The sequence below is a fragment of the Eublepharis macularius genome, chromosome 14 (genome assembly GCF_028583425.1).
Source record: "Eublepharis macularius isolate TG4126 chromosome 14, MPM_Emac_v1.0, whole genome shotgun sequence".
NCBI classification, from domain to species: Eukaryota; Metazoa; Chordata; class Lepidosauria; order Squamata; family Eublepharidae; genus Eublepharis; species Eublepharis macularius.
Genome location: NC_072803.1, coordinates 21,828,499 through 21,853,475, shown reverse-complemented (window position 1 = coordinate 21,853,475; position 24,977 = coordinate 21,828,499). Strand labels below are relative to the sequence as shown.

The 24,977-nt window shown below is 45.3% G+C and overlaps 1 protein-coding gene across 5 annotated transcripts in view; it reads left to right on the top strand.

The window, feature by feature from the left end:
• The window catches only part of ZMIZ2 (zinc finger MIZ-type containing 2), a 109,317-nt gene that overhangs the window by 53,953 nt on the left and 30,387 nt on the right, over positions 1–24,977 (top strand). For 3 of the 5 annotated variants that reach the window (XM_054997415.1, XM_054997414.1, XM_054997416.1), the window contains exons 2-4: positions 13,455–13,591; positions 20,081–20,283; positions 23,835–24,027. In XM_054997415.1, coding sequence (XP_054853390.1) covers positions 20,096–20,283; positions 23,835–24,027 — 381 coding nt within the window. In that variant the 5' untranslated portion in view covers positions 13,455–13,591; positions 20,081–20,095. Of the gene's footprint in view, positions 1–13,160; positions 13,284–13,454; positions 13,592–16,186; positions 16,302–20,080; positions 20,284–23,834; positions 24,028–24,977 lie in introns of those variants that run through there. The other 2 variants (XM_054997412.1, XM_054997411.1) reach the window with 2 other exon arrangements.

Sequence of the window (24,977 nt, the reverse complement as noted above, 5' to 3'; positions counted from 1 at the left end):
AGGCATTAGTTACAATCAATATTTTTTTAACAAAATGTCCAATTTCTACATAACTACAAGAATGGCACTATGAGATAATCAAAAACTTTACGAAGAGCAGAAAGAAGTTACCTAAAATCATTCACAATCAACTCACAACATCTCAGAGCAGCTGGAAGATACCAAGCGACTTGATTGGTAATCTAAGGGTTCCAGTCAGATAAAAGATTTAAAGACTAATCACTCATCAGAGTGACCCTTAAAATTATGTAAAAGAGGGCTGATTGTAGAGTTCGTCAACTCAGTATAAAAATTACAGTATAACAAAAGGGTAAGATTCAGGTCCAGTAGCACCTTAAGAGACCAACGTGTTCCACAATATGAGCTCATACCCTAGAAATCTAGTTGGTCTTTTAAGGTACTACTGGACCCGAATCTTGCTTTCAACTGTAGACCAATATGGCTATCCACCTGAAAATAAAACATGAGGTAGCTATTCAGGAACTTGAGCCCAACAGAGGCGGAATCTTTCCTGATGGGGAATTCTCAGAAATCTACCATGAAGAATTGCTGAAGGCAAAACATTTTAAAAATAGCAATTTTCAGTATTTTTTTAAATTTAGAGGCCCCTCGTAATTAGAGGCTCCAAACTGTAGCTTCTGCATAAATCCAGCACTGCCTCAGAGGAATAGGAAGCACTCTACGCACCCTCCACAATTCACTGGCTACTGTAGGAAAAGGTTTTAAGTCTAGATGTGGTTTTTAGGGTGCATTTCTCATGCATTCTGGTCATACTTGGAGTGGGGGGATAGAAGAAAGTGATACCTGTTAAAGTTCCTTGTATTTGAAAACAATGGTATAAAGTGGGGTGATGGTTTTCTCTCTAGTATATTTTTATCTTGCACCTTCTTCAAGGACCTCAAGGCTATGTAGATGCTTTTCTTTGTCTCATTTTATACCTTACAACAACTTTGTTGAGTAGATGAGTCTGAGACAGAGAAAGAGAGCAAACTGAGGATTTGAAGCTAGGTTTGACACTCAAAATTGCTATATGATATTTCTCAGATATTAATCTACTGCAAAAAACAGCAGAGCTATGTGGCACTTCAAAGGCTAAAAGAATTAATGGGGCATAAGCTACTTTTAGCAGGAACACTTTTTATCTGTCTACCCTGTACTGTTTGCCTCCATCCTGCCAAATTGCTGTTGTTTCAGTTTTTTTTAAAAAAAAAAATTAGGGCGAGATAGGAAACTCCTTTCCTGTCCCCAGGGTGTGGATGGTGGGGGTTTGGGTTGTGCCCTTATACAACTGAGTGATATGGAAAACCCAAGTGTCTCTTGTTCTCCTCACCACCACCACCGGCATTCTAGTTTTTCCTAGTATTGACTGGTTTTTTTGGTTAAAAACCAGACAGGCCCTTTCTTAAAGGAATAACAGTTCTACTGGGACAAAAAAATGGAAAATAATAAAGCTTCTTTTAATTGAATTAAATGGAAGAAGTGCCAGACTGGGAACTCAGAGATGCTGGGGGTGGGTCATAAACAGCTGTTATACTTTGGACTTTGGATATATTTGTCCTCAATTAACTCCTTGGCTTCAACCCCTGTCCCCTGGGAGTAGGCCAGTCTCTACCGGGAAAAGAATCTTATTATCTCAGTTAACAGGAGACAGCTTCAACTGTCTTCCACTAAGACTTTTGGAAGCCTGCTGGGTTATACAAGGGAAAAGGGCAGTCTTAAGAGATGCAATTTAATCAGGGCTTAATTTGGTCCAGGATTTTGACTGTTCAATCTGCTTTCAATTCCAAGGCGATGTAAAGTAATAGAAGAGAGTGCCAGAGAGCATGTGCAGAACATCTTTCCTGTTAACTGTATGGAAGGAAGGAACTGCATGACCTCCATCTTGAGTGCTGCTGTATTTCATTTTAAGGAACTGAACACGGAGTCTAGTAATGAGAAAACGTACAGCTGCAGTGTTTACTCCAATAAATTAATTGAAAACTTGGAGGGAGGGGGGTTCCTGTACAAAGGTGTACCTGATGAATCAAGCATCATTTAAAATGTTAATTTTAATACAAGTATGTACAAAAACTGCAGAAGACAAGCATCACCTTAGAAAAGATAACCTCCATCTCTTACAGGAACGCCTCCCGCATGCACATCATGCCATGGAAGCTTGGCTGGGTGACCATGGGTCAGTCACTCACTCTCAGTTTTACCTACCTCACAGGGTGGTTGTTGTGAGGATAAAATGGAGAAGGGGAGAACAACTTTGTAAGCTGCTTTGAGTCCCCATTGAGGAAAAATAAATATGATCTAGAAGCCATGGAATTCATGTGCCTTAGTGTTGTTAGATATTACCACCTTGTATTTATTCTCCCCCTTAAAGAAAGAATATTAATCCTACAGAGTAAATAGTAGCAATGTTTAGTGTTTGGTATGACTTCTTGCTTGAATTAAGCAGTATTTCCTTCCTGGATGTGCTATACTGGATAATTGATTGTCCACACATGCATTGATAAGTCACAGCCCTTCATATAGGCTGGAGCCTATATGAAGCCTGTAACTTTTTTTTATAGGCTGGAGCCTATAACTTTTTTTCAGTTGGATCCACTGACTGGTTTCTGCCACATCTTTCTCCAACAGCAAGGGAAGGCTTACTTACTCTGATACAGTGCAGCACGCCTACCATTTTCACATGAAATGTGATTGTGCTCCAAAGCATAAGGTTTCTGCATTGCCACCTGTGGTTTATTTGTTTCATTGAAAACATTTATATCTCACCTCAATTCTGAATTCAGCTTATGTTTTTTAAACATTTTTTTAAAAATGAAAAACAATAAATTGCCTATATTGAAAAGTACTGGTAAGAAACTCAGACAGCACATAGACTCAGACTCTTGGTCCATCAAGGTCAGTAGTATCTGCTCAAGAGTTGTAGAAGGTTTCCAGGGTCCCTAGAAGAGAATTTTCACATCATCTGCTGCCTGATCTTTTTCATTGGAGATGCCGAGGATTGAGCCCTGGGACATTCCAAGCAGATGCTCCACCACTGAACTGTGGCCCCTCTCCCAAATGGTAGCAGTAGTAGTTGTAATTATCACAATAGAAAAGAGGAGCAAGAACATAAACAAGAACTACCTATTTCCAAAAGTATTGAAAAGTAATGGATGCTATGCCTGATACCTAAAAATTGATGTGCAAAAGGCCCCACAGCAGAAAAAGACCTGTCTCACCCATCTCTCCTCCAAAGATGGGGGCACAAAGAGCAGGATCTCTAACCAAGATCTCTAGCAAGTTCATTCCAGGGCCATAGCCAGATTTAGCCAAACTAAGAGGAAAGGTGAAGTATTAAAAAAAAAAAGAAAACAGCCGGATTTTAAATTTGTAGCAATTCCACTTAACAAAAGAGAACTGCTTATTGGTACATTAGGTTTTTAAAATATTGTATTCTGCAGGTTGTATTCTGGACATATATTCTGCAAGTATGATTTTGCTAAAGATGCCTAAAAACTTCAAAGTATGCATAGATTGAAAGGTTGACAAGTGAATAGCTGTCTTGAGCACCTCTGGAGGAAAGGTGGCTAATAAATACTGAAATAAAATAAACACATTTTAGGTGATTCTGTAGATGGTGAGGATTTTTCTAGAGGTTCTTTGAAGCCCCTTCTGGAAATACGGAAACCTTCCTTAGAAAGGAAGGGTGGCTAGAGCTCTGGTTCACAGCAGTGGCTAACTTGTGGGGGCGTCCTTTAAAATGCCAGCATACTCAGAACTCAGTCATCATTTCCAGTGACTGCTACAGGGAGTGAATCTTAAGATAATCCTGTCCTCTAGTTTCTGTTTTCTGGTTTCAGTAAGGTGTGGACAGCAAAGCTTTCCCTTAGCATTTCCTTTTCTCAGCTATGCATTTCTTAAAATGTATATTGTTTTTCTGGTTCAAGATTGTGGTGTTATTGCAAATGGTGTGTTTTTAGCAGGGGAAAGAAGAGAATTAAGATTATCATTTATTTTAGCTAGCTTTGTTTTGGGGGGAAATCTGGGAGAGAGAGAGAAATAATGGTTTTTTTTCCCTGCAAGTTTGCACAGCTACTTTAAGATGGCAGATTCATCTTGAAACTACTTGTGGGCTACAGCTTCAGGAAATTCAGCTGGCTGAAAGAATTTGCAGAAGCAATGGTTTTTATCATGATGAAAAACCTTGGAAATGCCATTAAAAAAAACAAAAAGTACCCTGGTTAACTCAACCTTCATTTAGAGAACAAAGGACAGCAAAAATGTACATTTCCCTCAGAACTCGACTTGTTGCTTTTTTTTTCTCAGACCAATGACTTTCTTAATAAATGAAGCAATGTGTATATTATGCACGTGACACATATTTTTGCTGTTTAGAGAACAACCCTAAGCAGGTCTACTCAGAACCATACTCAAGTCTACTCAGTGGAGCCCTATTGAGTAGACTTGAGCATGATTTCCAGGAAAGTACCACGCTATTAAGTTGATTACTCTCACAGAGTTTCCACTGTGGTACACCCATCAGTAGATGGTGTGCACTGTGCTTTCTGTGACTTCTCCAGAGTCCTTGTTAATGTGGCCATGGTTCAGTGGCAGAGCACATGCCTTGCAAGCTGAAGGTCATAGGTTTAATCCCTGACAGCTCCAGTTAAAGTGGAGTCTTCAGAAAGACTTTTCTCTACCTGGGATCCCGCAGAACTGCTGTCAGTCAATAGTCAGCAGGGGGTACCAATGGTCTTCATATGTTTGCCGTGTTGGCTGGATCCTTGATTTTGCACCAGAGGGCTGATATCATGGAATGGTGGCGGCTGGGTCACAGCTGATAAAGATCCTACAGAAAAGGGAGGCAGCTGCCTTTGTGCCCCCGAAAGCCCTGTGTGAGTTGTGCCACCTGATGTGGATTCACATCACATTGTGCAACGCTATGCTAGTGAATAAATAAAAGCAAGATACACTGGGATGGGAACTTGTGTTTCCTGACATGTTCGCTGGTAGCCTTTTGTTTTATTTTTATTTATTTAGTGCCACCAAGGAGCTCAGGTCAATGGATGTGGTTCCTTCCATTTTATTCTTATAACAACAACCCTGTGGAGTAGGTGAGACAGAGAGAGAATGACTGGCCCAAGGTCTCCAGCAAGCTTCTTGAAAAAGAGGAGTTTGAACCAGGGGGCCCAGATCCTAGTTGGATTCCAAAGCCACTGCCCTGCACTGGCTCTCTCTTTAGTAATATTTTATCCTGCCTTTCCCCTTTCCCTTTAGGGGGGCAGGGGGGTGTTGCTTGCCCTGGCCACCACCAGTGAGAAGGTGCCAGGCATGGCTTCTGGCCAGGAGCGCACGGAACTGGCGGTGGCAGCATGGCTGGGAGGCCGCCTGCGCTGCCCTGGGCACTGGGCAGCTCGCTGGGTGCATGGAGCTGGCAGCGGCTGCGTTGGTGGCTGTGCAGAAGGGCTGGGAGGCTGCCTGTGCTGCCCTGGCCGCCTGCCATGCCGGCGGGAGAGCCACGGCCCAAGTTGTGGGAGCACTCCCGGGGGGTGGCCACACCCTATAAGGTGATGTCACTTCCTGGATGTGATGTCATCACGGTCCTGGGAGCATGCACGCACTTCGTGTGCACGCGTGTGTGGTGACGGGCGCCACCTGACAGGAGTTGCCCCAGGTGCTGGTGACCCAAGATGCTGTGCTGCTTTTCACTATGCTGTTGGCCTCTGAAGGGCTTGCTGCCAAAGTAGAGGGGAGATCTAGTCTGGTAAACTGGTTAGTGTTGGATTAGGATTTGGGAGACCCAAGTTCAAACCAAATACCTGCTCTGCCCCAAAGCTCATTTGGCCAGTCACACTCTCTCGCCTACTTCACAGGGTTGTTATGAGGACAAAACGAATATCAGAAGAATACGATATATAAGTAAGGTTGCCAATAGGCCAGGCTTGCCCCTGTGCCATTAGCAGCTTGGTATACAGAAACCGGTGGTGTCTCCTTTCATGGCATAGATAACAGACGGGAATGTTTGTGGATTAAGAAGTGAGTCAAGGCACAGGGACTGGTTTTAAAAGTTGGCAGTTGTATCTGGGGTAGAGGCAGCGGCAGAGCAATGATTGTTTTCCCAGGCAAGCAAGGGGCAGATTTGTAGAGTTTTCCTATCAGCTAAAGCAATAACAGCACAATCCTAAGCAGTTATACCCCTCAATTGAAATCAGTGGGGTTAGAAGGATGTATCTGTTTAGGATTACACTGTAAACCTCATGTTTCTTTTTCTTTAATTGGGGGGGGGGTTGGTGGGTTTGGGCTGCAACCTCAAACATCTGAATGCACCACTGTGTGTTCGAAATTTTGGGGAGGGGGCTGCTTCTTCCTCTGTTCTGTTGACCCTCTCCCGTGCCCCTGCCCCTGCCCCTCAAGATTGCTGCCACTCAGAATTCGGTAGCCACCTTGTTTCTGTGGGGTTACCAGGTGTCTGCTCGCCGCTGCGCTCTCCACCACCTGCAGAGAGGAGGCTTGGAGTTCCCTCTGAGCAGCATCCGTTGTACGTGCCCCCCCTCTCTCCCTCTCTGTTTGCAAGCTGCTTTGCAAAAAGGCCTGTTTGAGCATCCTTCTCATTTAATGGACAGAAAAAGCCGTTAGAGGGCTTGTGGTCACTCCCAGCTGAGGCAGTGGCTTTGGTTGGGGGAAATGGGGTTTTGAACTGACGGTTGGGAGCTGTGTCAGATTATATATTTGTTTAGCTCAAACGGAGAACTCCTTTCCATGTTCTGCTTTTTTTTTTTTTTGTTCATAGATATATTCATTCAAGGAGCTTCTGGCTATAAAATCATCACTTATGAATATAGATGGCTCATAAGGCAGTTTTGAGCATACGGAGCCATGGTTAGATTCCTGAAACAGGTGTATCCGCACCCCACCCAACCTGAAGCCCTGATATTCCCTACCTAGGAATTTGGGGGGAAACGGGCTCCTAAAATATGTGATATGGCAACTTCCCTTTAAAGAAGGAGCTGTGCTTTTGGGGAATGGGGGAAGAATAGGAATCATTCATTCTCGTGCTCCCTAAAAGTGGTTGTTTTCCAAATTTCACCCACCTGACCTGTCCCACTGTGCCCCCACCCATGATTACCCCTCACTCTGAGCATTATTACCCTTCTCATATGTGAGTCATCCTGAAAATAAAAATTCTCCCTTCAGCTGCTTATGACTGTAAATATAATAAGTGATAACAAAGTAGTCATCAGTTTTAAGGAAAATGTATAATATAACTTGATGCAAGCTTCTGGATTTCCTTTTAAATAAAAACAGTTATTTTACGGTTCTGACACTCATGCAGTGGACTCTAAACAGAGTTGTGTCCTTCTAAGCCCCTTAACTTCATTGGACTTTGAAGATCGTAGCTCTCTTTAGGATTGCATGTGGTTACTCAAATATACACGGGGATCGTTCAGATCGTGAGGGATGTGCACGCTCTGGTGTGCAAGCTGCTTTCTCAAGTTGCCAACTTTTAAACTAGTCCTTCCAGCTTTCTCTTTAATATCATTTTGAACTGCCAGCAATTATTAGGTTGTGCTATTTAACTTTGTCATAAAAAGCTTCAGCGGCCCATTTCCATTCATTAAACCTCTATTAAAGGGTCATGACATTTTTTCCTGGCCAGTTGGCAATCTTAGTTGGCTCCTAGATGTAAAATTACAACATAGGATGGTTCCCCCCCCCCGCCGCCATTAAGAGTCAGTTACAGTGTTCGAGTAGGGTCAGAGAGACCCAGGTTCAAATGTCCTCTCTGCTGCGGAAGCTTGCTAGGTACCCTTGGGCCAGTCACACACACTCTCAGCTTGGCCTATCTCATAGGGCTGTTGTGAGGATAAAATTGAAGAGAGGAGAAAGATGTAAGCCGCTTTGGATACCCATTGAGGAGAAAAGTAGGCTTGGTGATGAGATCAGGGAAAAATTGCTGGTTTTCCCATTCATTGTTTGAAAAATTAATCTGCTAATGTGGCAGCGCCATCCATCAAAGAAGGCTAGCGATAGCTCTGCAGAAGTGGCTCAGAGGAAGGCATGACTTGATTTATTAATTTATTTCTGCATCCTAGATAAGCCAAGGAAGGGCCACAGATTCAGCTGTCCTGTGTGTTTGTCCCGTATGCTCCTGCGCCACCAGCCTGATTAACTTCCTAATGGTTGCCATCAGCTTCTAGCATGCCACCTTGGTGCCAAAGGGTGTGGTTCAAAGGGACCTGTTACCCAGCTGATGAGAAGCAGCATGCAGGAAGCTAGTCGTAGGAAGCCAGTGGGGTAGAGTAGTAGCTTAGAGTGCTGGACTGACGAGTTTTGAGCCAAGCTACAAGTGATGCCTACCACAGGTTGGACACTTGTCAGCTTCCCTCAAGTTTTGATATAGGAGTCCTGGTTTTACAGCTTGGCTCTCTATTACAGCTGCAAGACCAGGATGCCTACATTTCCCATCAAAGCTTGAGGGAAGCTGACAAGTGTCCAACCTGTGTCAGGTGTCACTTGTAGCTTGGCTCTCAGGGTCAAATCCCCACTCAGCTCTGTGAAGCTCACTGAGTGATTTCAGGGCAATCTTTCTTTCAGCCTTGTTGTGAGAATAAAGCACTGCAGGGGAGAATCATACATGCCACCCTGAGCATGTTGGAAGAAGAGCAGTATATACTACTCATTTGAAACTTCATCTTTGAAGGGTGTGCATGTGTGTGGTCAATAAAAAAGAGAGAGCCAAGCAAATTAAAAAGAAAAGAGAAGAAAAAGCTATAGTGGTGTAAGCTGTTCATCCAGGTCACTGAGAGAGGGAAACTAAAAGGATAAAAGGATTCTGGAGGCCTGTGGGGGGGGGGGTGCGGTCCATGGAAATGGGGAAATCATATGGTTTGATCTCATATGAGATCAGCCTGTGTGGGGAGAACCTGGAGGGAATCATTACCTGGAAGCCATCATGGGACTGCTCTTTCTGATGAAAATTCAGAGGGTTTCCACCGGGCTGGTGATGGAAATGAAATCCATATACATGTCAAAGATACGTGAATTCATATCTCTTCTCCACGTTTCTGAAACTGAGGCCAACTGAGTTTTGTACCACAGCTTTTTACTGCTGCTTAGGGCTTTTCTACACAGAAGTTCTTCTTCCTCACCTCCATTGGACCTAGCATCTTGCCTTTCTTGTTTTGCTCAGGTTTTACCCTGCCGTTATATTCACAAGCTGGTTTACACAGTAATCAAACTATTCAAAACCATGAAAAACATCCCATCATTACACCAGATTAGCCAGCCAGAGTGCACAAAGCTACCAAGTCTACAATATCAGCAACTGGCCAGCCCCTCTCTAAAGCATTGCAAAATAAAAATGCTTGGGGAAAAAATCAGCCTCCGCAAAGCCAGGGGAGAGGGAGCTTGGCAGACTTCCTTGGGCAGCCCCCCTCCCCCTTACACGAGCAAATGAGGGGCCTGCCTTTGGGGCTATTCCAAGCCCTTCTTCCCTCCCCCCCCCTCCAATCCAGATTCCAGTGACTCCTCTTTCACCCAGCAGATGGAGGAATGGAATGTCCCCTCTGCCTTCTCACTGGTGGAATCTTTCCTTCCCCAGGAAAGGAGTATGCTCGGAAAGTTCCGACACTCCAGCACCAAGAGCATTGGGCCTCCGGTGCTGGGTCCATAGGAGTGTGTAGAATCTCCCAGCTGGGTCTTTCAGCCCCTCGGGTGTTATGTAGCAAAAAAACAGAAGGATGTGTGGTAAGAGGCCCCCTGGAAGTTGGCATATCTCTTTGGGGTCCCCTTTGCCCGCGTCCCAACCCCCTGCCCGCCCTACTGCAGAGGCCTCTGGGAGAAGGCTCCCTAATTGGTCATGCCTCAGACCCAGCATAGCCAAACATCCTTTTCTGTCTAGGAGTGGCATTTGACTTGCCATCCCTCCTCCTCACTCTCGTGGCCTAGATAATCTGGGAGGCGGACAAAACGGCAGCAGAAAGATATTCCTGCTTCCCCAGTTCTTAGCCAAAGGGCAATTGGCTCAGCTTGAGGTTTTTTGTTTAAAAAAAAAACAGGATCCAAGACCTTGTCAAAGCAGTTCTAGCCAGAGTTACTTTCCTATCTCACTCAAAGCTGAGACCTATGATCAAAGCAGGAGTGGGGGAAGCAGAAACAGAGGCAGCCAGGGATTTCAAGCAGAGTTACGTTTTGCAGCTCTACCAGAAGCTTCCTGTGTGGCCTGTCCTTGGGCAAGTCAGTTTAATACTAGGTGCATCTTCCTCCTGCCCCTCGAATTTGGGAAGTGGCAATTTTGATATTTCGTCACATAGATGGTAAGCAACAAAACTTGCAAAGGATTGTATTGAATACAATGGACAGTTCATCTACTTGTCGTCAGTACTACTTCTAATAATCTTCCTGGAGTGTTCCAGCTAGCAGCTTACAGCTTAGATCCCACTGCTGGCAACACGTGCTCCCAGTTGCCCCACCAGTATTCCTGCTTCATATCCAAACTTTGTTTGATCTATACTCCAGATTCAATTCTCAGTGCCTGGTTTAAGCCCCAGAATAGGAGAGAGACAGAGTGAGTTCTTCTGAGCCTTTGACACCTACCCTTGAGTAACCACTGAGACTGGATTTGGTGAGAGTCTGCCTTGGGTCTGCATATTCTGTGGTTTATTTTATTTACTTCATTTGTACCCTGACTTTCTCTCCAATGGGGACCAAAAGCAGCTTACATCATTCTCTTCTCCTCTGTCTAGAGCAAGATTCAGGTCCAGTAGCACCTTAAAGACCAACTAGGGTTCCAGGTATGAGCTTCCAAGTATGAGCTTCCAGGTATGAGCTTTTGTCAGATACCTGTATCTGACAAAGGGCGCTCTGACTCTCAAAAACTCATGGTCTTTAAGGTGCTACTGGATCCTAATCTTGCTCTTCTGCTACAGGCCAACATCGCTCAACAAGCTTCCATGGTATTCGAACCTGAATCCACCAGATCCTAGTCTGACACTCTGGGCATTGCACCACACAGGTTGTCAGGCATTCTTCCAATAAAAGTTTTGCTCAGGGATCTTGAATAGTCTGATCTCTTCTTCCTCTACTCCAGCCTTTTTACCGACCAGGCTTTTACTTGATGAATCAAAACCAGCCTTCATCATAACAGGGAATGGGAGAGAAATTATGCCCTGATTGTAATGGCATGTTTTTCAGCAGAGTTGAGTTCTGGGAACTCTCAAAGTAAAAATTAAAATTCATCATTAGTCTCTGCCGTAAAGGTCAGGCACTCCCTGTATTGTTACCCCAAATTATCTCAGGTTCCATCTTCTGAGTACCAAAGATGTACTCGTTTAAAGGACAGAGGCAATATATAGATTTTAGCATGTTTGGTAGTGTGTTGGCAATCATTACTATTTATTATTATTACTATTTACTATAATACCCCTCCTTCCTACAAAGAACATAAAATGTTATCACAACAATCCTGTGAGGTAGGCTAGAGAATGCTGGCCCAAGGGCAGCCACCAAGCTTCATGGCTGGGTGGGGGTTTGAACCTAGTCAAGCCAATACTCCATCCACAAGTCCAGCTGTCTAGCTGTAGTTCCATCTGTAAAGAGATCCATGGACAGTAAAGAGTTAATCTGGTGTAACTAGGCCAGGCCTTCCAGCCGGCTCCTGCCAGGACCTTGTTTTGCCAGATCTGGGCAGTACGCCAAGTTCCTTTTGGCCGCGGTATAAAGTTGACGTAGTCAGAGCAAAAGCCTCTGCTGAACAAATGTGACCACTTCCCCTCAGGAAAACTAGGGGCAAAGATGTCACTGGGGAGGGGGCAGAGGATGAATGCATTCTGGCCGGCTGGAGGTGTCTGGGGAGGGGCCATCGAAATGTAGAGCAGTGACCTGAGAGGCGGAGATGTGGGGAAGGGGCACAGTGGAGAAGGGAGTATCTCGGATCTGAAACAAAGGCTCAAAAAAGGCAGTTATGCGGAGTAGGCACCAGGTCTGCCACCCGCTCCTGTCCTTGACACGGTGCTAGAGGAGGGTATATGAGGACAGGGAGATCCAACCATATAATCAAGGCCTAGAGACAGAGCCTCTGCATTGTTCCTGTTGAAGGCAGTTGTCTCCGTTTGTGATTGTGCCTGTAGGGAGGGTTTTGTGTGGGGAGAGGTGGGGGAAGTTTAATAGCACCCAACTTCAGATTTGTAGCTGTTCTGCTGTTGTGACTGAGAAGCAGCCCCGTTTTGATGGTGCATACACCAGAAGGGAGCGGTGTGGATTAAAACTGCAGCTTGAGATGACACCAGAACAACACTAGATGTACTCCCATTTTGAAACGAAGAAGCCCACTGCCAGAAAGGAGTGGAGTGACCTCAGCCAGCGTAGGTACACTCAACTGGGGCAGAACAACTTTCCCACAGTTATACTTTGTAACGCATGACGACAGTCTCTTTCTTTGTGTATTTGTGTGTGCGTGATACAGAGAGTGATTTCAGGGTAAACCTGCAGCGCAATCCATGTTCTGACTAGTGAGAAGTAAGATGACCTACAAAGAGCTTGGAAAAGCATAAATTGATACAGGTTTGTTCTTTGGATATGCTGCACTAGCTGAGCTGTGTATTCTTCCTGTGCCTGGTGCTGCCTTTTGAGCCAGTGCCTGCACACTTGCTTCTTTCCAAGTAAAGAGATTTCTTGACTCAGCTTCCAGTTGGAAGATTGAATTTGGTGAGCGTCTGCTTTAGAGCTGCAAATTTTACAATTGTCAGACAGGATGTCAGTAGTTTTCTTCAGAGGTCTCTTCTGGTCTTTCATCTCCCCACCCCTATCCCTGGGAATTACTCATTTCTGTTTGAGCTCTTCATCCTGGTACTTTTGGGCAATGCTTTGTATTACTCCAAGTAAACGATAATTTAAAATGTGCCAGAGTTGCCAGCAAGAGTTGCCAAGGAAGGTGAAGACAGCAGGCTGGGGCCCGATGGGCAGAGATAGGAGATTCTGGAGGATGGCATTAGGAAGCATCTGTTGGGTGGAGCCTTGAGCATCAGCTGCCATTGGGCGATATTTTTAGAGAGCTTTATGTATGGTACATGTCGCTGTGTGTTTGTTTGCTGAGAGAGACTAAAACGTGTCCCCATCCACTGGTGGAGCATTAATACTCCTCTTGGTCAGTGCTAGCTTTTCCTTGCTTAAACGTTCAAGCAAAATTGCTTCTGAGTAACGTATGCTAAAATTCAGCCGGCTGTGCCTTGAGACACGACGCTCCACGATTCTCAGCCCTTCTCTGCATATCATGATTTTACTGTCTGTTTCCTTTGGAGCCTCCGGAGGTATTTGGGTGGGTGGGACTGAGAGCTCTGCGAGAGCCAGCGTTGGGCACGCTTCTGCTGCACACTTTCCAGATGAATGTGCTAGTGGATAGCTTTGCATTCTCTTCCTGCAACATGGCTGCTGTCATATGGCGGTTAATGTCTTGCTTTCTTTTTTGTCTCTTTCTCTAGCCCGGCTGGAGCTGACACTCGGAGGCTGCTGTTGCCGTTGTTGCCTGGGAAGATCCTGCACCCAACCCCTCCACTTCCCTGCAGCCAATGAACTCAATGAACCCAATGAAACCATCGCTCCCACCCACCCCGCATGGGTGAGTATGGCTGAGCCTACACTATCCCCACGCTCTGAACATCTTCTTACCTCTTTGTCATCCTTGGGAAGGATTTGGGCTGGGCATATTCTGTGGTTCTGCAGGAGAATTTGGTGCTGGGCACAGAATTGAACAGCCTGAGGACTGTAGGTTTCATTTAAAGGAAATCAGGTTTTCAGCACTTAAGGACTGCAAGGAAGCATGAAAGTGGATGCAAAATATGTAAAGTTTGCGGAGTGACCTTGGGCCAGTCACACATGCTCGGCCCAACCTACCTCACAAGGTTGTTGTGAGGATAAAACAGAGGAGAAGGCGGTAAGCAGCTTTGGGTCCCCATGAGAGAGAAAGATGGGGTATAAATGAAGTTAATTAATAATAAAAAGACAGAGGGGCTTTTCAATAGTCAGGGGCAAAGCTTCAAAGCTGCGCATGACTTCTTGCCATTCCCCTAAGATAAGCAGAAACAAAATAATTATACAAAGTAACAGTTTGATTTTGTCTGACATATGCAGGTTGCTGAATTCAGTTCTTGCTACCAAATTTGGATTGTCTTGAAGCCAAAGTTTTAAGAAGTGTGAAAAGCTGTAGGGATAGGCTCCTCGTATTGTAGGCAGGGGTCCAAAAGCTGGCCCAGACTCACCAGTAATGTGGAAATCTCACAGCTCAGTGCTGCCATTGTCTCGGACGGTATTGCATAGTCACTGGACTGGAGTTGGCAGAAGGCATGTGCTCCATCTCCCCTGCAGTTGCAAAATCCACAGCCGCTCCCCTCCATCTCTCAGGAGTGATCTGCAGCTGAGGATGGAGCGTGGCTATACACAGTCATGCAACTCTTTGGGCTCAGTTTCTGTTTTAGGTCTATACATGTGCATACACCATCCTTGGCTGCAGATCTTGTTCTGCAGCCATAAACTTCTGCCCTCCACGCTACCCTACTTTCCTGCCACAGTTCTTCCTCTTTGGCCATGGATTTGATACTCATGCTGCTTTGTCACCACTATGGCGCTCGTTTCTTTCCAGATTTGTATTCTGTCAAGTCCACACACTCACCAAACACTGATCTCTTACCTAATTAATCAATGTTTTCCCTGTGGTGCCTCTGCCCATCTAAGGAATTTCCCACCAGAAATTCAAGATTGAGCCATGTGTTCAGAAAAATCCCAGCCCAGATTCCTTCCAGGACTATACCACTTCAGAGCACAGGTGGACGATTACGTTTTTGCATACTCCCTTCACATACAAATCTCTCTTCCAACAGAAAACTTGAGTTAGGGACCTTTGCTCACTGGTAGAGCACATCCTTTTGTGTTCAGACAGCCTCAAGTTCAAACCTTGGCATCTTCAGTGATGAAGCTCTTGGGCAGCCAGTGTTGGGCAAGGACTTTCCTCTTCCTGCATACCAGGACAGCTGCTGGGAGAGCAGACCAGTGGTTTTCAACCTTTTCCTTTTGGTTGAGAAGCCTCTGTAATACCATGTTGTACACTTTGGACTCTTAGTCTTAGATCCTGTGACAGCATTCCCCTTGTGTTTCTCTCTGGCTGCTGCCGGAGGCTTTCCTCCTCTGTGGTACTTGCTTCTGCTGCTTTCACTTCCACATGTGTAAGGGCTCCTTAAATAACATTGATCTTGCTCACAGGGAAGTGCTAGCTGCAGAGGAAATTAGCGCCACAGCAGAGGAAAGCCTCCGCAGTGTCCGGAGAGAAGATCTGATACTGCCCCTTGCCCAAGTTTAAAAAAATAATAAAAACTGGTGATAAGTACCAACTCATGTAGGATGTTGTAAAATGTTGTGCAACGCTTGGTGGAATCCTTCCACATCACCTTGGTCATGGAACTCTAGTTCAAAAGCTCTGACCTAGAGGTAGTGCTGAGCAAGACAGGCCAAATGGTCCACTTCTGTGTAAGGCAGCTTTATATGTTCTTGTGCTCGACTTTTTACCTTGTAATGCAACCATCACAGGAGGAGCCTCTGGCAGGGGTGGAAATAATTGCCGTGAGAATTCCACATCATGTGGTAAGCTCTTAGAATTGGGGAACTTTCTCTTGGGACCTCTATAGCAGCCTCTCTATGCACGCATGTACGCGCGCACATGCGTGCGCCTGATCTAGGTCTTTTGTTAGAGTGAGTGGTTGGCTTGGGCGTTGGGTTTTTGACAGTTTCTGTTCTGCTGCCTAAGTAGTTCCTTTTATGCTAATTTGACATTGTGTCAAATGCTTTGTTACGAGTGGAATGAAGAGTTTTTTAAACTGTGTGTTTTATATATTATGGTAATCTGGCCTTTCTATGATATTCCTTGTGTTTTCTTAAGCTGTCCTGAGAGCCTTACTCTTTGGTTTGTTTATTTCCAATAAAGAAGTGGATGAAGGTTCTGTCAGTGATATCTGTTTCACATTTGCCAGTTTGGATATATTGCATCTTCTGAGCAATCAACTTCTATGTGTGAATTCTCTTTTCTCCTATCATCCTACTGCTCACCCACTCCTCCCCCCTGCCTGGCTATGAATCTCCTAGCCTTTCTTCTGCACTGCTTTCCTGTCACTTCCCCAAAGGCTCCTAATTAAATTGTGCTTGTGTTGTTGTTTTTCTCCCCTAGTGATGGTTCATATGCCTACGAGTCAGTACCTTGGCAACAGAATACCAATCAGCCTGCAGGATCTCTCTCAGTGGTAACCACGGTGTGGGGAGTCAGCAATACGTCCCAGAGTCAGGTAGCTTAGACGGCCTTCCAAACTGATGGGAGTGGGCAGGATGTGTGTGGATGTGTGTGAAAGAGACAAGGTGAGAGACCAGAGGGGAAGCGTGGCACCTGAGCGGCACATTCTTGACTACCCTGCAGAGTAGCTGCTAGAAATCCCATCTGCTGCCAGAAGACCCGGGCTCACAATTCAGAGATAATTCTTTATCTGGTCCACATTTGAAATGGGGCTGCAGCGGTTAGTCGCTTTTCTGTATTAAAAATCTAAGTTTTTAAACTCTGCCCCCCCACCCCACCCTTGATTAATAGGGCAGCAGATTTTTAAAAGTTGTTCATGGCTTTAATGTAAACAGGCACTTGGTTGGGAGGCACTCCTGCATCTCCCTCACACAGGACGGAATGCCTGTTCTGAGGGCCAAGCTACAAGTGACGAATGACACTTGAACGGCAAGTGCATTTCTCCCTGTTCACTTGCCCTCCACTCAATCCACTTGCCATTCAAGTGTCATTCGTCACTTATAGCTTGGCCCTTAGAGTGCCTGCAGCAACACACACTTGCAAAATCTGAAAACAAAGAGTACTTTTTTGCTTTTAGAACAATTCATGTCCAAATTCATGCAGCTTTGGTCCTATGTATTTTAATTGGGACTCAACTAGGATCTCCTTAACCGAGTCACAGCCTTATTTTTATCCTTCTTGTCGCAAAGCAGTTTTTATAATATCTGATCTCTGATGTACATGGTATGTAAAACTTGCGGGGAAGGTGTTTGCCTGGCTCTGGATAGTTCTTGCAGCACGGAGCTTTTTTTAAAAGGAAAATTTTGTTTAAGATCTACCCTGGATCAGGAAGTAAAGCCTTGTCACTTCCACATCAATTTGCCTTTCCCCCTCCAACAAAACCATTCCCTGAACTGGAGTAGCATAGTGGTTAACTGTGCAGTCTTAAGAAGAATCACACCCTTCTGTGCCCATTGACTTCGTATCTCTTCTTCGGATTGTATTGTAAGGATGAGCTGTGGTTTGGATGATACTCAGCTCAAATTTTTGTGTGGCCCTTAGGCAAGCAAGCCCCTCTCTCTGTCTCATCTGTCACATGGGGATAATAGTACAGGTCTACCTTATTGAAAGAGACAATGTACCTGATGCTCTTTAAACACTGAAAGTGAAATATACTTGCTAAGTACCTGTTGTTGGTGTTCTACTTACATAGCAGCCAATGTGGTTCTTACTCTTCTCTCATGCTGGCTCCAGCCCTATATATTCACTGCCTTTTTATTATTAATCTGAACCCCTCTTTTAAATCTTTTTTTTCTCCAGTGTGTATGTGTCATTGTTGATACCCCTATAAATCCTGCTTTCCCCCATGGAAGGAACTCTATATACCATTGTCAAAAAGAGTCCAGTAGCACCTTTAAGACTAATCAACTTTATTGTAGCATAAGCTTTCGAGAATCACAGTTCTCTTCGTCAGACGCAGAATCACAGAGAACTGTGATTCTCGAAAGCTTATGCTACAATAAAGTTGGTTAGTCTTAAAGGTGCTACTGGACTCTTTTTGATTTTGCTATTACAGACTAACACGGCTAACTCCTCTGCATCTATATACCATTGGTTGTCAAAGGTTTTGTAGTGGCAACCCCCATAGCAAAGGGGTTGTGTGTATAATGGGTGTTAGCTGCTGTGGCTGCCACCCCTCCCATGCTGCCTGTAGCTAGATCTGAAGCAGCCCCCACTCTGCTCTCGGATGGAAAGTTGCTCCTCTTTGGCTCCCTCTCTAAGGGAATGCGTGGGAGTGAAGGTTTCCGCCCTCTCTTCGTCTTTCCTGCTGCTGGGTAGAGATGATCCTGGCGGCTTAATGGGGACAGTAGTGTAGGCCACCCTGTTCCCCCACCCCCAGCCTGATTCAGTTGAGGGTTGTGAGAACTGCTGCCTTGTCCCCCTGTTCTTCAGGCAGTAATCTGCTGGGTGAGGAGGAGGGAAGGGGAATTCCCTTTCTTCTGCAAAGAATGTAAAAAATAAGATAAATGAACTTCCCACCAGGACCTGCTGCTTTCCTTCATCCGTGTACATAAACGGCAAGGAGGGCTTCCCATTCCTAGGAAGCCCTGCACCATCCCTTTCCCGCCTCCTGTTCCTAGACACATTTAAATAAAAGGATTTATTTACTTGCCGACTGCCAGACCTTCCCTTTTGGAAAAAAGGCACCTGATTTTTAAAATTCCTCCTACTTTTCCTATATTCATCTCCTTTAAAAAAAAAAAAAGGCTGGGCCTAGTCTATGCATGCATTAGACTGAAGCAGTGGAATCTGGGCTATAAAGTGGATGGTACCACTTTAGACTGTAGGTGAGGAATGCTATTTGTATAAACAACTCCCTCCTGGAAAAAAAGAGCTAGCATATCAGTAAGAGAGGCTCTAGCTTGGCCTGTTTCCTGCTGTGCTAGTTTTCTGTTTTCAGGGAGTTGTTTTTATAGGGAAGCACCCATAAATGTGATCCACATGTAGCTCCAGGTGATGAAGTCCGTTCTACCACCTCTCAACTTTTATCACATCATACTGCACATGTAGACTAGGTTTAAATTTCTTCCTGTTGCCGTGGAAATCTGTGGCCTGGAAGGCAGGGTAAAAACGCTTTGCATAAACAAATTAAGGAAGCCCAGAGTTAGAGGTAAGCAAATACATATACAGTCCACAGCTGAGCTCAGTTTGTCTGCAAGCTCCCAGATATCTTATATCAGTGGTGCTGTCCTATGCAGAGTTACTTCAGTCTGAGCCCATTGAAATAGAGCTGCATTGGTAATCCTTTGTTAGCCAACTAGGGTTTAGCAAAGTTTCCCTTCAGTTGGCTCCTTTTCCAAGCGAGTTAAGCAGGAGATGCCCCTTTGTCTCTCCAGGACTCTCTTGGTCCATTTTCTGTCCATCTTGGCCTTTGAACATTTCTACTTTTATTTGTTTGTTGAAAAGTTTAAAGGACTCAAAATGAGGTATGAACACAATCATCTCATGACAGTCTGAATGAATCCAATCATCTTGAGTATCTATTTTCCTTTTCTCAGGGCTTTTTTTCTGGGAAAAGAGGTGGTGGAACTCAGTGGGTTGCCCTTGGAGAAAATGGTCACATGGCCGGTGGCCCCACCCCCTGATCTCCAGACAGAGGGGAGGGCAATCTAAACTCCCCTCTATCTGGAGATCAGGGGGCGGGGCCACCAGCCATGTGACCATTTTCAAGAGGTTCCGGAACTCCATTCCACCATGTTCCAGCTGAAAAAAAGCCCTGCCTTTTCTAATCTTTAGTATCAGTTGATAAACTGAGGATAAGGCGGAAGGGAATGGCAAACATAGGGAGTGGTGCCTCAGCTCACGTGTCCATCATTTCATCTGTGCCATTCATTGTGTCATGTGCCCCATTCATCCGTCCTACTGATACTGGTCCCATTCCGCCTTAGCCACACTACTACGCTTGTCTCTTACTCCACCTAAGGTTGCCATTTTTTAAATTGCTATGGAAATGAGATAGATGAAGCTTTTTCTGGCCCGGGGAAAGCTTTGCCTGCTACATTTCTGTGACTTGGACTGCTATTTAAAGGCACTAAAGAAAAACTAGAGGGGAAAAAAAGATAACATTCCTAACTGCACCCTTCAGGTCACTGTTTGTATAGAATAAGGAGAATAATACCTGCCACTCCAGATGAATATGGGATTTGTCTACATAGTTTTAAAAAAATGTGAAAAGCTCTGCTGTGCTCCCTTGCTTTCTCACACGGCATCTCTTGGGCTATAAACCTCTTACAGGTTTTCGGAAACCCCATGGGCCCTGGGGGGAACACCTCTGGCAATCCCATGATGCCCAGCGTGGCCAGCAGCGGCTCTGGAATGAACTCTCCTCCGTTTATGGGACAGCAGCCTTTCCCAGAGGGCTCCACCGGCAAGGGCTATGTGCAGCCAGGGATGTACGGGCGCACCACTTACCCAGGAGGGCCAGGCTTTACCACAAGGTAAGATTAGAACCTCAGTTTTATTCAGTGAGGATTGTGTATTGTGTCTTTGTAGGAAATGTGTTCTCTTCCCACCACAGATACTTGAGTATGTTCCATGCCCATGAATTGTTAAGGATTAATTGATTTATGATGTCTCTCTCTCTCTCTCTCTCATACACACACAACACACACACACACATACCAGTGAGGCGTGCATTTCCTATGAGGCCTTGCTCATATGAGCTACTTTATATCATGGTATAGTGCTTACAGTGTGAGACAAGGATCTGGAAAACCCAGGTTTTAATCTCCACTTTGCCATGGAAGCTTGGTGGGTGACCTTGGACCAGTCAAAGACTCTCAGCCTAATTTACCTCAAGGGGTTGTTGTGAGGATAAGACAGATGAGGGGAGAATGGTGTTATAAGCTGCTTTGGGTCTCCATTGAGGAGAAAAGTAGCATATACATAGAAATAAATAATTGTTTGTTTGTTTGTTTGTTTGTTTGTTTGTTTGTTTGTTTGTTTGTTTGTTTGTTTGTTTGGCAATGCAGAGTTAAAGTCAGTAGCCCTAGAAGGGTACAACTCTGCGTAGGATTTCACTATATATTTCCAGTCTATCTCATCCCAACAAAGCTACTAAACATGATTAAAAATACAAAACTCTCTATTGCATTTTAAAATCCCTCATGCCTGCTTAACACAACCATTAAAACTCACTCTGAACAAAGAGACGTCGCAGCACTCCTGTCAAACATGAGTGTCTGGCAGGTTCACAACTGCAAGGCATCCATTAAGACTATCTCTTTATGTGTTCTTACGGGGTGGACTTGGCAGGTAAATGGCACAGGGAAGAGGCCAGTCGGGATCCATTAGACAGGTTTTGTTTGCTATGGTGTACTTGACCTCTAATAGAAAGCGGATCGCAGCTGCTACCAGTAGTAAATAAGGCAGTGAAAGTCTGAAACAGCCTTCTCTTCCTCTGGGAACCCAGTGAAAGGCAACAGGCAAGCTGATTCTGAGAGTTCCCTGTTGCCTGTTTATGCCAATTAGGAAGATGAGACATCAGTCATGCAGGACCAAACCAAAGGTGTATGGTTCTCACGGTGGCCAACCGAATGCCCTTGGGAAGCTTACAAGTAGGACAAGAAGTCCCCGTCTCTCCACACTGTCCCTATTACTGGTGTTCAGTAGCATAATCTCTTAGAAAATGTCTTTGGAGGCCCCACTCTGCTGTTCCTCTCTAGCAGCTGGTATTTTGAGATATACTGCCACCAAACATGGAGGTTCCATTTAGCCACCGTGGCTAATAACCGTTGTTGGGTCTGTCATCTAATCCCCTTTTTAAAACTATCTAAAACTAGCGGCCACGAGTTAGTAACACATTGTATGAGGCAATGCTGTCTTTTCTCTGTCCCAAATACGCACAAGTCAGTTTCAGTGAGTGCTTGCTTCTTTATTCAGGATCTGAAAACAAGCCAAGGCAAATCAGTGGATCTGTAGCCCTCATTTTTATGCACCTCTTCCTCAGGGCTATACATCTAGGCTGCTTCGGGTGCCCATTGGGGAGGAAGGTGGAGTGTAAATGAAGTAAATACAATAAAATGGTTCTCCTCTCCTCCATTTTATCTATTTGAAAAAGAAAAGGGGGGGAAAACACTGTCCCCTCATTAAGAGGATAATACACAGAGAGCTGTGAATCAGCTCTCTGTGTAAAGGAAGAACACGACTTAAGATGAGGTACACGCATGAAAAGCAAAGCCCTCAGACGCATCATACTAGCTGCAGAAAGAGTCATCCTGGTTGCATAATCTGCATCCTTGTAGCGTCATCTTTCCCTGTCTGGGCCTCTAATTACTGTACAGCAGGCCCCCTACACACACACATGTTTCTTCCTGAAATCTAAACGGTCAACAGGAATTGTTGCCTGTATCGGTGTTCCTTACTAAGATGCCAAAGCCCAGGCGCCAAGTAGCCGCTGGTGCCTAAAACGTTAGGCCTGGCAATGGTCACTTGGAGATTTGGATCCTCCTATCTGGCTCTTAAAAGTCCCACTGGTTCCTAAATTATTTTAAGACTTGGTACCCCCCGGCTCTTCATATAGGCTGATCCTCATCCATTCAGGACTTTAAAGATGAAAGCTCTCGGAACTGGTCCCAGAAACAAATTGGAAGCCAGTGAAGATGATACAGGTTCATAAGGACATAAGAGGAAACCTGCTGGATCAGACCGGTGGTCCGTCTAGTCCAGCGTCCTGTCTCACACAGTGGCCAACCAGCTGCCCTGCAGGGTGAACAAACAGGGCATAGAGGTCCTTCCTGATGTTGCCTCTCAGCACTGGTATCCAGTGCTGCCACTGGATGTGGAGGCTCTCTTTATCTGCCATGGCTAGTAGCCAGTGATAGACCTGTCTGCCATGAATCTCTCTACTTCGCTTTTTAAGCCGTCTATGCTAGTGGCCATCTCTGCATCACTCAGCCTGAAACATGGGAAACGTAGGATATAAATATTTTATTGATAACAATAATGCATCCACCGGCAGTGAATCCCATAGCTTAATTACTCATTAAATGACGAAGTGCATCCTTTTATACTTCCATCAACTTAATTGGGGGTTCCCAAACGGCAGTTCCCTGTTAGAACTCTCGCAGTCACGTCCTGTATCAATTGCAGTTTCCAAACATTTTTCAGAGAGAGGGCCCTGAGTAGATCATGTTACAGTCAGCTGATCTGGTTGAGAAAAGGTCCTGTGTCACTGTGGCCAGATTATCTTCGTTAATATCTTGTGGCTTCTGCTCTGACCACTACACTGGCTAGTGACTGGCTGAGCAATCTGACCTGTCCAACAGTCATCAGAAAAACAACGGGGAAGAGGTGAATTTGCTTGTAAAGTTTCCCAGCAGCAGACCTGCTTTATAACTAGGACTGTGCACCAAGAAAGCCCAAATTCATGCCTGCCTTTGCTTTAGCTATTATTTCATTTGTATAATTTGTTCTGATTGTACTGTTGGGATTTTAAGGAAATTAGGGGTATGTTGAACAAGGTCTAGGAAGATGTATTTTATTGACTTTTTGCTGCAGCCTTCCTCCAAAGAAATCAGGGTGGCTATACAAGATCTCCTTCCCTTTTATCCTCCTGACAACCCTGTGAGGTAGGTTATGCAGAGGGATAATGACTAGCCAGAAAGTTACTTAGTAAGCTTTGTGGCTGAATGGTTTAGATGCAGGTTTCTGTGGTCTAAACAGAACCATTGTGCCATGTTAGCTTTCGAGTAATACAGAAAATTGGGGAAAATCTACTGAGAGACCTAGAGCCATAAGGATGAATAGAGAGGGCAAGTGCCAGCTGCTGTATGATCCACCCCAAGCTCCTCTTTGGATTTGGAACTTCCTATGCATTTTCAAGCTGGTGATTATTAGATTGCCACAAAAGAAAGAAACTTGGTTTTCCAAAGCATGTTAGCGTTGTTCTTGCAAGGATATCAAGCTCCATTTCAGATGCTAGATTCCACCCCTTGTCTGAGTAGAAGGAATGTACATGGCCTTCTCTGTAACCTCCTTTTCGTTCCAGTTACGCAGGCAGCCCAAATGGCCCTGGGGGAATGGGCATCCCCTCACATACCGGGAGGCCTCCTGCAGACTTCACCCAAGCTGCTGCCGCTGCCGCTGTAGCCGCAGCGGCCGCCACGGCCACAGCCACAGCTACAGCCACAGTCGCTGCTCTGCAGGAGAAGCAGAGCCAGGAGCTAAGCCAATATGGAGCGGTAAGATTCGGGCTGTGATTCAATGTGCAGAGCTTCTCAGTGTTGGGTGTGTGTGTGTGTGAAGGAAAGAGCTCACAGGTTGTGACTTGATGCCTGAGGAGCAGCATGATATGGAAGAGACCGTAATAAATAATCCTGCACTGGGCAGGGGGTTGGACTGTATGACCCCTTCCAACTCTATGATTCTATGAAATGCTTTAATTTTATTTGTGTGAGTCATGTGTGTGTTGGCGGGGGGGGGGGTGAATTTGTTACGAATGTCATGACACCTCCCCAAAGAGCATCATTGGGTTAAGGACAAGGAGAGGCAGTCCTGTAGCATACAGATGCCAATACAAGCAGTCGTAGCTTTAGTGCGGTGAGGGGCCCAGCTTTGAACAGCAGATTGCGGGGTGCAATGAAATGGGCCTCGAGTCTGGAGGTTCATGTGACCTGCCCTCATCGCCTGCACACAGGCCTTCAGGGCAGGGGCAGAGGAAAAGGTGTCTTCTGTGTGGAGGTTCAGAGGGCAAGACGTCCAGGGCTGGTCCGAAATGCACACACTTTGGGGGCAGAGTTTGTTCTGTCTTCCTCTGTACTTGTGGAGACAGGATTTGTCGGTTTTTAAAGCTACTACGAGAATCAATGGGCTGAAGGCAAGGCTGGACAAATTCAAATTATCCACCAAGCACATCAGTTTCTTGTAGGAGCCCCGTGGCGCAGAGTGATGAGCTGCAGTACTGCAGCCCAAGCTCTGCTCATGACTTGAGTTCGATCCTGGCGGAAGCCAGGTTCAGGTAGCTGGCTTAATGTTGACTCGGCCTTCCATCCTTCTGAGGTCAGTAAAATGAGTATCCAGTTTCCTGGGGGGAAAGTATGGATGACTGGGGAAGGCAATGGCAAACCACCCTGTAACAAAAGTCTGCCAAGAAAACGTCGTGATGCGACGACCCCCCATGGGTCAGTGCTTG